The sequence below is a fragment of the Nelumbo nucifera genome, chromosome 3 (assembly GCF_055504915.1).
Source record: "Nelumbo nucifera cultivar China Antique chromosome 3, China Antique-T2T, whole genome shotgun sequence".
Taxonomy (NCBI): Eukaryota; Viridiplantae; Streptophyta; class Magnoliopsida; order Proteales; family Nelumbonaceae; genus Nelumbo; species Nelumbo nucifera.
The window spans coordinates 2226120-2235985 of NC_142651.1; the positions used below are offsets into that span (position 1 = coordinate 2226120).

General features: G+C 37.6%; 1 protein-coding gene across 2 annotated transcripts; it reads right to left on the bottom strand.

Moving 5' to 3' along the window:
* Positions 1–1719: 1719 nt before the first annotated feature.
* Positions 1720–9866, bottom strand: LOC104592778 (V-type proton ATPase subunit C). 2 transcript variants are annotated; one of them, XM_010252260.3, is made up of 11 exons: positions 9601–9866; positions 9394–9462; positions 9170–9297; positions 8958–9057; positions 8216–8283; positions 7627–7768; positions 6729–6845; positions 6393–6518; positions 5414–5497; positions 5238–5317; positions 1720–1991 (listed from the first exon to the last, which is right to left on the bottom strand). In XM_010252260.3, the coding sequence occupies exons 1-11, from the start codon at positions 9718–9720 to the stop codon at positions 1895–1897; spliced, it is 1131 nt and encodes a 376-aa protein (XP_010250562.1). In that variant the 5' UTR covers positions 9721–9866; the 3' UTR covers positions 1720–1894. The 2 variants fall into 2 exon arrangements, with proteins under 2 accessions (XP_010250562.1, XP_088757821.1); XM_088901695.1 differs by having other exon boundaries at positions 1976–2036; positions 9601–9862.

A 9866-nucleotide genomic window follows, 5' to 3' on the forward strand; every position in this document is an offset into this window, starting at 1 on the left:
ACCCCTAGCAGAGGCGACCTGGATTCCCTGGACCGACCTCCACAACGCTTATCCAGACCTCGAGCTTGAGGACAAGCTCGTAGTCCAGGAGGGGAGTGATGTTATGAGCACCCGCACCACACGGCAGCAGTTGAGGCAGTAGCGCGCACACGACAGGCACCGCACGGCAGTGGCACCATGAGTCGCGCGCAGCACCGCGCGGCAGCGGCACCACGCGCAGCACTGCGCACGCCGCGCGGTGGCGATTACCATGAGCCGCGCGCATGCGCATCAGTAGCAGCAGCAGAGCGGGGCCCACACGACAGCTCATAGGGTGGGCCCACCCTTATCCAGACACGACAAGAGAACGCGCCTTATCCCTTATCCCTTATCCCATTCTCCCTTATCTTATCCCCTATTCTTAAAAGGAATTGTAGTACCATTAAAAATAAGTAGTCTAATTAGAAGTAGGAGTTTGAGTCCGTTTAGGACTAATCTAGCTGAATCCAACAAGGAACCCTCCTCTTGTAATCTCCTATTTAAGGAGACGCTATTATTGAATGAGGATATCGAATATTCAGTCAAGAAAGAGAGTGAAAGGGAGTGAAAGAGAGTTTGGTGATCTCTTGGACAAATCACCCCTGAGATAGTCAAAATAGGGCCTGTACGCAAGGCCAAAGGCAAGGAAAGAACTGAGGTTCCTGCGGTGGAGCGACCCGTGACGCGATCCTACGCTCGGGCCCATAACACAAAACCATTGGTAAAGCTTAGCTGTGGAAATAGGGTTGCAGGCGATTTAAAGCATTTTGGAAGTAGGATTGCAGGCGATAACGATGTGCCATTTAATTCTAAATTTTGAAGTCGAATCAATAGAATTGGAGAGCGATTCTCTTTGATAGTTAAGGCGTGGTATTTCTCCAAACTGGCTCGTTTAAAGTTTAATCCTCTAATGTCCCATAATGGACCTAGATGAACCCAAACAGTATATTTTTACCCATGAGAAACCCAGGTGGATTTTTTTTTTATTAAGTAACCCAGGTCGAATTAGGCTGACATATATCACCTAAAACAAGCTCATTAACACACCCAAGGAACAGACTCAAAAAATATCATGGAATGGAATGGCGATGGATACAATGCAAGAAACTTCTATCACAGGCGCCACCGGTAAAAACCAGGAAATCTAGGAATCTCACAAGTCATAGCCACATCCAAATCTGGGCTTTTTTCATATGGCGTGTCAGCGCATCTGGGCTTCTTTTATATATCCGAATCTGGGCTTTACGCCTCCCCCCTTTTCAGTTCTCTTTTTTATAATGCAAAAACGTTAGGCTCAGTTTGGAAAGAGTACAAATACAAGTATGTGCAGTGCAAAAACAATGTTTAGAAATACTGCACACAAGGTTTTACACTGTAAATAACTAAATATTTGTATTTGCACTTTTCCCAAACTGAGCCTTAATAACCAAAGGAAGAAAAAGAGTGCAGTTTTTTTTTTTGTCCTTTGATTGGTGAGAAGGCAGAAAATGTTGTCTCGTTAGGAAAAGGTATACCTGCAGCCATTTGCATCAAGTTGTCTGGATTATGATAATATTTAGATTTCACCTCCAGGTAAAATAAGATACAAAATTTAGCAAGTCCAAACACCGTCCCCTCCCCCTGCCCAAGAAAATTCATTATAAAGGAAAACATTTTGCCTCCGAAGAGGCCCCAAAAAAACAGGGAAAAAGAGCCCATGAATGAAGATAAAGCTAGTTGTATATATAATCTAAATAAACAATAAAAGAATCATGTAACTTATTCTACTATACAGTGTTTCCGATCCCCATCAATTGCTATTGCAGTCTAAAAGAAATCCTATAAATAGGGATCCAGATTGATGGCAACACAAAAATCCGACTTGTAGTTAATTAGTTCAAACAATATTGATTGTGAAGGAGACATACGGATGAGCATCAGCATCACATCCTAGACCAGCCATCCCTCCTTCATCTTCAGATTTCCAGTAGGAGCTGTAACAAAATATATTGATCATCTATGGATCTACAAGTCATGGACTGCAAGGAATGAATTATATGCATAAATTGATAAATGCGTAAATGCACGTTAGTACAAATGAAAAGTAGTCTTATAGTGACTTCAGTCTGGTTTCAGGCAACATTATGAGTGGAGGGATTTCTGGAAAGAAAAAACCATGAGAACACTGAGAGGATGACCATTCAGCTGCACATTGGGAACCTCTCCATGAATTTAACAAGTATGGGAGATACTCCCGATGTGCAGCTGGATGCCATGCCCTCAGAGTGTTCGCACAGTTTTTGTTTTCAGGAGATCCAGGCAAACATTATGAGGCCTAGTATAGTCAAAACCGTTCAGGCTGTCACGAAGAGGCTAAAACTGAACAATGACTTTAGCTGTCAACCTGTGAAAACAATGCACTTTATCTAGAAAATGGTCCAGGCAATGTAATATCTTGAAAGCCTATATGCTAGGTTTTTTAATTAAATTAGATTTGAGTTGTGATTGAAGGATATGAGCTAACTTTCTGATTTTACTTGGGAAAGAATATGATTCTAAAGTTAGAATGAGACACATGCCACTTAACATTGCATTTTTATTTTGCAGTAAAATTTATATAGCCTCTCTGGTGCAACAAAAACAATAATTCAATTTATTTAGCCCCTCTGGTGCAACAAAAACAAAGAAAAATCCCATACAAACCTAAAGCCCAAATCCCAACTCCTGCTCTTGATAAAACTGAACAATAATGGACAAATTATCATTCTTGCATTTTGTCAACCACTCGAGGAGAAATCCTTGCCAGGACAAATGGAGAACAAGAATCTACTGGGCTTCAAATTCAAATTCAAGCTTGATTCAGCTGAAGAACTAAGCAATTAATAGAGCCTAGAAAAAGCCCCATGAGGCGTGAGGTGATACTCCATCAGAGAGAAGGGGCAGAAAGTGGCAAAACCCACCATTGGCCCACAAGCATGACACCTCCAGGGATGCCAAACAAGGATGGGCAGTTCAAGTTCCAAGAATTTCAACCAGATTAGAAGAGAATCATCATCTCCCAGTTTCTCCTTTAGTGGCATTATATGATTTTTATATTTCTGGGCATTGACTTCATTTTACTTTCAAAATTGCACAGGAATAGTTTCTTTAAATCTTAAAGAAATTAGCTAATAGATTGAGTTGAAATTGTCTCGAGTGCAACTCACATGTAATGTCTTAGTTCTAGCACATTAAGAACTTGTTTCTTTCACAAGGACCGAGATCAAGGTAATAGAGAATACTAGAAAAACAGCCAAGGTAGGCTGGCCTAGTAGAAACCTGATTGCCCTAGAGTAAGTTGAGTGATTGATTCAATGAAATAGTTTCAATTGTACCTTCTTGTGGGAGCTTGTTCCATGAACTTTTCTATCTCTAAATTCTCTTATGTTTTCTAGTTTTCTCCTATTGCTTTATTTCCATTATTCTTCTTAGGCAGCTTTTACATCATTGTATTGTTGGATTTATTTTTATAAAGGTTGCAACCCAATACCTCAACAATCCCCTGTTCAGGCTTGATTTATTTTTATATTGGTCCAGTCAAGTTTGTGGATAATTTCTACAATGCTGTGACTACCATAAGACTAGATGGAACCACTTACTTAGAATGGGATCAATTCATAAAGGTTTATGTTTGCAGTGGGGGATTGTTGAGCTATTGGGCCGACTGGGATCACTAGATGTTATAGGACAGGGGATGCATAACCTCCTGCAGATGCACCACACATATCATGCATTCCCTATCGTTACCTAAAAAGATTCTCTTCTCCTCTGGCCATTGTCGATCCACTAGGTTGTGACATAAACATTATACAATAATTAATGCAACTTGTTTTATTTACTTTCTGGTGGGGTGGGGGCAGTGTTTTAAAAGGTGTACCTCATAGCCTTTTTTCAAATATGCTGCCTAGGCTAAGGCACAAGGGCACCCAGATGCTCACCTTTCATAAATATGCTCTTTTAGTTATTTGTTGTGCACTTTTGTGTTTTAAACGGTTAAAGCTTTCTAATAGTCTATTAACTTTTAAAAGAAACAAAAACAATGACCCTTTGAATACCTGAAGCCCAAATTGTTGCATATAGGATCTTAGGTAGCAAAATTTCCACTAATGATAGGTTTGGTTTGCAGGAAGATTTTAGAGGGATGGGAAGATAAAGGAAGACTGGATGCAATCATTTCATGTTCTATTGTTTGGTTGCACAAGGGAAAAGAATGGGAATGTTAGCCCTAACAAGAAAGAAAGTGCTTTTCTTTTTATGGAGATAGTTTGTGTAAGACAAGCCTTTCCTCCTTCCCACTTTTTCACACCAAAATTGTGTGATCCCATTTACCAAAAAAAAAAAAAAAATTTTGATAAGTACAATCCTAGACATTTCCCATTTCATCTCCTAACATGTGTTAGACTAGCCTTCCTCACTTTTTCACACCAAAATTGTGTGATACTACTTCCCAGAAATTGAAAACTACAATCCTAGATGTTCCCATCTCATATCATAACATCTCGCAAACCAAACATGGGAAGAAAAGAATTTTTGAGAATATTCCATTTTATCCCTTCCTTTCTGCAAACCAACCTAAATGAGCAATAAGAATACAGATAATCTCTAACCCTTGACACAAAAATAAATGAACTATGATCAAATTACCAAAATCACAAATCAACCCTTTATCTTTATGGGCAAAAAATTCAAGTTTCGGGCATAGATCCTGAACCTCTGGGCTTACTAGCACTCTGCCTCCGTAAAAGCCCCTATCTCCTAGGATTAGAAATTCAAGACATCTAATATCACAATAGCTATATTAAGTGATTCAACTAGGACATAGGCCCTACTGAAAAAAAAAAAACTAGGACATTAGCAAACATGTTAAGAATTTCATATGCTTGATTTGTTGCAGTTCGGTATAATTCATATTTGTTTTCTTTCACTTTCACATTGAATTTATTTTGTATTTCATGCTTATACATTTTGATAAGAGCTAATAAGTTTTTAAAACATTTAGTTCTATTAAAATTCAAATTTGCATATTTTTATATATTAAATTTTTTATTGAAATTTTTAAAACGTTTGCACCTTGCTTTGTTTGAGTATGTGCCTTGCACCTTGTGCCTCAGGCACTAGAAAGCCCTTGTGCTTTTCTTGTCCCTCTCTCTTTCAAAACACTTAGTGAGGGACACTATAAATGTCATATACTTATAACTCACCTATGTGTGCTGTCACACAGCCCCTCCAAGATAGAGCGTGCTTTCTTTTCACTTTTAATGGATGGAGCCAAAACTGCTGCCTGAAATCAGTTCAAGGACCAATAATTCATCAAAAGTTTGATCCAGGGTTAAAAAATCCAATTATAAATTTGAGGATTCTTAAGAAGCCATGTTACCAAGAACAAGGGTGGCAAGCCATATCTCAGAATGCTCTCTGCAAAGACACGTACAGCACAGAAGTGCATCCAAGAGCTAAAAACCTGCAAAACAAATCATTCAAAACGAAATCCTGAAATAATGTACCAACAGAAAACAACAAAAAAAAATCACAAGATAAAGATCAATATACAAAATATAGTAATAGGAGTAATACAATAGTATTAGTAACTAGATTATTTAAAGAGAAAAAAACTGTTCTAGAGTTGGCAATACAAGAAAGAGTACCAGTGGAAGATATCTAAAGTTTTATGCTATTGTTTTTTGATATACTCTTATCATTTTTGTACATAAGAATCACTACTACTTGATCACTAAACAGCTTTAGAATCAACAGTAATCTTGAAAGAATTAACCATAAACCTGCCTACTCAAAATCTTTCCCATAATTGGCAATTTTTAAAGAGAAAGCATGAGATAAAGCTTAGAGAGGATACTCTGTAACATGGAAATTGGAATATAACATGGACAGAAAAAAGTTGCAACTTGAAAGTACACCTGAAAGACAAAACAAATTAAAGCAATCTAACTTAACTTTCCAATTTACCAGACTTCTTGGATATTACTGAAGGCAAAGAAGATGGATAGATTAAGATCTCCCAACTTCAAGCAATCAGGCGGTCTTGAAAACAAGAAAAATTTTGACCTATGTAACTAACTCCTTAATCCCAACCATTTGAGGTCAGGTACCAACTAAATGTTAGGTTGAAATACCTCTGGAAGTTAACATATATGCAATAATAACTTAGTTGCATTCTCTTGTCCTGCTTGAAATAAGAAACTGTTTTAAGTACAAATGAAAGACTACACAAGTTTTTGAAACTGAATATTAGTATTTGCCTAGAAATGTAGGTTTACTGCAAAGGAAAAGAATGAGATTTTCCAATTTAGAAACTATTGAATGCCCAAGGACAATATGGCTACAAATATAAATTTTACCTCCCCATAACTAGTATAGCACCACTGAAGAAGAGAACCTCTCAAAGTTTCCTGATCTTCCATGAGTCTTTCCATCTCTCTATTTCGACCTTCCTGTGCTTCTGGGCTATATTCAAATTCACGAATCTGAATCACAAAAAATAACAATACAAGCCCCTATTATGAAGACATCTTCCACCAAAATCAATCTCATATAAGTAAGAATGATTAGTTTAAAATTTGCTATGCATTTTGAATCCATTTTGCCTGAGAATACCAGCAAGTAAACTTTTAAGAGATCCGATCCATGAGGTCAGGCTATTTTTCAAAAAAAAAAATAGTGCATGAAAAATTCACCTGAAAACCTTTTTCACGTGTGCTTGTTTTGAAATTATCAGCAACATGTCCGAATAACATAACAGTGTAAAGGGCATATTCATTGTCCTCATGCAACTTCTTGGAGGACCTGGGAACCTAAAATAGTTTAGCTTAATTAATACATATCATTATTTTGACCACAAGGAGAAATTCATTAAAAAAGAAAAATGGAGTGAGAATACAAATTCTGGTGACAAGGTTTCACCTCAAACAAAGCAAAAGATCCCCCCCCCCCCCAAAAAAAAAAAAAAAAAAAAAACACCCTAATGAAACGAAGCTCAACATGCTCAAACCCACAAAAACACTTGGAAAAACACAACATGCTACCACCAAGACTCAACAACAACAGAATGGCCCAAGCCCACCCAAAACAGCTAGAAAAACCTTCAGCTCCTTTTCTCAAAGAAATCACCTCAATGTTTCAGATATCCTCTCCCAAATCTCAAAAAACCAACTAAACGTAAACCAAAGAAAAACCAATCCTCCTCAAGCACTTGCCATAACCTAAAACATAACAATTATTGTCCAAAAACAAACCATAGCAATTGGTAGAAAACACAGAGTAAACAATTAGCCAAACCATATATCTTAGCACGGAGAATAGAGGCTCCTGAATATATATATACACACACCCTGATGCTCCATGTATTCCAATTGGAGCATCTCATGGAAGTGATCTTCATGTCAGATTCTTTGAAACATCTAGTCAAGAAATACTTCATTTCATGTTCTCATATTAAAGATGCAAGACCTAAAGTCCATCACATAACATTAAAATATACCAACATAATTAGTAAGTCATCCATAGATTCAAAAGCAGTCTTTCTGCTGAACCATCATCGGCAAAAAAATCTAATGATCCATAAACAAATCTTACCACATAATTAGTAAGTTTTTCATAGCTTGACAACCAGTCCTTCTGTGAATACTTAGGAACAATTGCAAGGAGCGTTACTAAATGTTCCGTTGTAATTATATCCTCTGGCTTCGCCAAATTTGAAAGGTCACGGACAGCTAAGCTGCAATTATGTAAAGACAGATCAGATAAAGAAATCTTAATAGGAGTTCCACATGCAAATTACCTAGTAATAAAAGACAATGCAAGAACAGATGGACTCCTAGTGAGCTCAATGTCTATTCATATCAAAGGGAATTTTACCCTCAATGTCTGTTCAGATAGATTTCAACTTTCAAAAGAGCTCAATTCACCTGCCAGTAAAATGGCAAGATTGGAGATAGAAGGGCTTTTCTGTATAGAGACAGTTCTATGCCTTGACAATTGTTGTTTCCTAGGGTCATGAGTTGTATTTGTCATTTTGCATATCAAAGTGCATCATCTAATGTACACTACAATTTTCACCTCCTAGTCCATTACCTTCCTCAAGATACACATTTTGGGTATATAACATCATACCCTATTTTTTGAAAGATTCAATCCTAAAAGGTTTTGTAGCCTCAAATAATACCTTCCACCTTGCTTTCGGTTTATTGCATTAAGCTGACTGCGTACATTGTTATACTCAGCAACGCGTACCTGGAAAAGTCAGGAAAATAAAAATTCCAAAGACAAGGATCAATCTAAAGAAGATAAAGTGAAATTGTTCTAAATGAAACTATTGTCTGCAATCTGTTTTGACAATCTACTCTACTTCAGAGGGGCAGAGGATTGCATTGGCATCTCTCTGGAAAGGAATTCTAGTAGAAGGAAATTCACAAACTGTGACCAGATGGATGTTATCTTGCATGTAAGGTGCTTGGTATCTGCAGAAGAATTTCACAATTGAGTAGGCAAATTTTTGTGCAACTTCAACTACCATAATGGAATTCAACCTTCAGCGCTCTATTTCAAAACCAGGTAATACCACCAATAAACTCCCTTTATTCTGTCAGTATTTGTACACTACTAGTCCTAGACCCTACAATGACCTGTCAATGGAGCTACAAGAATGTTCACTGTTCCGCCCTAAACAAAGACTTGAGGCAAAGTGGTGCTAGGTTTGCTTTTTCCAATGTATGTTCAGGCCAGAGATCTTCAACAGTCCACTATATATGGGTACCTTTATTATTTGAAACATATGACTATAAATTGGCAACTCTCTGCATAACTGTCCATTTACGTAACAAGTAATAACATTATAAAAGGACAGCTAGAGTAATAGAATAAAAAAGACCAACTAAATCCAGTCAACAAGAAGAAGCATTCATTACCTTGAGATCGTCCTCAATTTTGGCTACTTGAACATGTATGCTATCCACAATCTCCTGGAGGGGTGACATGGTAGGGTATTTTGTTTCATCCCATACGAATCTTCCATTGCAAAATCAGATTCAGTTTTATGACAATAAAATTCCGCGTAAGATCACAATCTTTCATCTCTTACTTGTACTTGAATTCCATATTAATCCAAATAACATATTACCGGGTAAGGTATGAATCAATGGGGACCCCATCGACCCTCAGAGCACCGCCCTCAACACCTGAGGTCCTCTCTAATTCCTCGATCTGACGCCTAATCTTGTGAGATACTCCTTCAACGAAACTATTTGACTACATACCCCACAAATCGAAAGAAAGGAAAAGTTAAAAACTTCAACGTAAAATGAGGAGATAAGGAATTGGGTTTTTGAATCATGAATTATTTACTTTCAAAAGATCGTCGCTGAGTGACAGAAGAGAATCTAGAGTTCCTACACGGAGATCAGGCGTATTGAACTGCAAAGTTTAAAGAAAAATATATAAACTATATACTAAGGTTCAATCAAATTTTGAGAAAAAAAAAACAGATATTTTATTTAATTTGGAGATATGACTTGAAGAAATGCTTGAACATGTTGTTCTGGTTAAATTTACCCGGTAAACAAGAGTGTCGAAGGAGTGCTTGGAGATCTCTTCCCGTAAACGAGTCCAAAGGGATGAAGCAGATGCTTGAACGGGAAGGGAAACCACCCAGTAGCTTGTCACTGCCGCCATTAGTGAAGTTCGATAATTCGAGTTCCGAATTGCTTTGCTGGTACTTGGAAGTTAGAACAGAAGACAGAGAGATCGGCTTGCGATGCAAACTCTAGCATGGGCGGAGATGGAAACGGAAACTTCCCATTTTCTGGCGGGTTCTGCTC

Bases quoted from the DNA above. Each gene is read 5' to 3' on its own strand.
- LOC104592778 (XM_010252260.3), bottom strand. From the start codon at position 9,720: ATGGCGGCAGTGACAAGCTACTGGGTGGTTTCCCTTCCCGTTCAAGCA. The intron at 9,058-9,169 runs GTAATATGTTAT...TTGCAATGGAAG, and splicing joins ATTGATTCATACCTTACCCG to ATTCGTATGGGATGAAACAA. The intron at 8,284-8,957 runs GTAATGAATGCT...TGACTTTTCCAG, and splicing joins AAATTGAGGACGATCTCAAG to GTACGCGTTGCTGAGTATAA.